Here is a 1,979-nt window from a genome sequence, read left to right as displayed (position 1 = left end):
CAACCTTTAAAACCTTTAAATATGGCCTGTAATCATTTTGGCTTACTTAAGATCAGTGTTGAGGGTAACGTAATGCGAGGCTTTGGCTTCTCTGACATTAATATGCTAAATATGGTATACAACCTTTAAATATGGCCTGTAATCATTTTGGCTTACTTAAGATCAGTGTTGAGGGTAACGCATTACAAGTAATGCGAGGCATGTAATCAGATTACTTTTCAAGTAACTAGTAAAATAATGCATTACTTTTAAATTGACAAGAAAATATCTGAGTTACTTTTCCAAATAAGTAACGTCAGTTACTTTGTTTTCCCATTTATTGACTGACAGCGCCTCTGTCTCCGCATTGAGAGAAATCAGAGACGCTTCCTTCAGCCTGAGGCTTATTCATCTCACTTTTGTGAAAGGGCCTTTAAAGTTGCCAAAAATATAGCTTTTGGGTTTTTGTTAATAAAAAACAAATAAGCAAGTCCAGCCCAGGTAACAAAAGTAACGCAATTAGTAACTTTTTTGTGGAGTAATAGAATATTGCAATGCATTACTTTCCATAAAAAGTAACTAAGTAACGCAATTAGTTACTTTTTTGTGGAGTAACGCAATATTGTAATGCATTACTTTCCTTAAAAATTAACTAGTTAACACAATTAGTTACTTTTTTATGGAGTAACGCAATATTGTAATGCATTACTTTCCATAAAAAGTAACTAAGTAACGCAATTACTTATTTTTTATAGAGTAACGCAATATTGTAATGCATTACTTTCCATAAAAAGTAACTAAGTAATGTAATTAGTTACTTTTTTATGAAGTAACGCAATATTGTAATGCATTACTTTCCATAAAAAGTAACTAAGTAATGTAATTAGTTACTTTTTTATGAAGTAACGCAATATTGTAATGCATTACTTTCCATAAAAAGTAACTAAGTAATGTAATTAGTTACTTTTTTATGAAGTAACGCAATATTGTAATGCATTACTTTCCATAAAAAGTAACTAAGTAATGTAATTAGTTACTTTTTTATGAAGTAACGCAATATTGTAATGCATTACTTTTAAAAGTAACTTAACCCAACACTGCTTAAGATACATAGCTGTTTGCCAAATGTGAGAAAATGGCATGAATTTAATGTTATGCACTCAGAACTGGACACTGCGTATTATTGGAGAGGCGGGTACCGTTGTCACAGGCCGATGGGTGCCAGGGTAAGGAGCGCGTGGGTTGATACGGACACTGGCCATACGGTAACTCTGCGTGAGGAGCCTGAGGATGAGGCTGATCGCCGCTGTATTCCCTCCAGTCTCGTCTCTCCTGAGGCAGCATGTATCCCGGCATCTGCAGACAGACAGCGGACGGGTTTCTGAGACTGAACTTTATCACTGAAAAACAACAGTGCTGCTCACCAGCATGGGATGCCAACACGCTGGAGCACCCATTAGAGTTCTTAACTAGCTTAACCAACAAGATTCACTAGGTTAACCTGCTTCACCAGAGAGGTTTCATACGGCTGTGCTGGTTCACCAGACCAGCAATAAACCAGCCAGCACCAGCTCATCTTTACAGCAGGGTTGACTGTGCACGTTTAGTAAAGTTAACTAAAACTAGAACTAAAATAAAATGTATATTTTTAAAAACTTTCATTAAAATAAAATAACATTTTATCTTAGCTGGTTGCTGAGGCAAAATTTCTAGTTTTTGTTTTATTTAACTTGATGCACTTAAATAACTAAAATGAAAATAAAAATGAATAAAAACTATATAGACATTTTTTTTTTTTTAAGATAAAAACAACAAAATTACTTCAACTTGAACTAAAATTTAAAAAAATTAAAACAAAAAATATATAAACAAAGATTAATCATTGATAATAAAAAACTATAACAGCATATCAGTGATACTAAATCTGAGGTCAGGATATAGTTCTAGTTTTATGTATATATGTATATATATATATATGTGTGTGTGTGTGTGTGTGTGTG

At 33.2% G+C, this 1,979-nt stretch overlaps 1 protein-coding gene across 1 annotated transcript in view; it reads right to left on the bottom strand.

The window, feature by feature from the left end:
- Positions 1 to 1,979, bottom strand: part of irf4a (interferon regulatory factor 4a) — a 15,765-nt gene that overhangs the window by 9,635 nt on the left and 4,151 nt on the right. The window contains exon 5 of the mRNA XM_016559918.1: positions 1,179 to 1,335. Within this exon, the coding sequence (XP_016415404.1) occupies positions 1,179 to 1,335 (157 nt within the window). The remainder of the gene's footprint in view (positions 1 to 1,178; positions 1,336 to 1,979) is intronic.

The sequence above is a fragment of the Sinocyclocheilus rhinocerous genome, unplaced genomic scaffold, assembly GCF_001515625.1.
Source record: "Sinocyclocheilus rhinocerous isolate Xijiao unplaced genomic scaffold, SAMN03320098_v1.1 scaffold1850, whole genome shotgun sequence".
Lineage (NCBI taxonomy): Eukaryota > Metazoa > Chordata > Actinopteri > Cypriniformes > Cyprinidae > Sinocyclocheilus > Sinocyclocheilus rhinocerous.
This window is presented reverse-complemented; position numbering and strand designations above follow the sequence as displayed.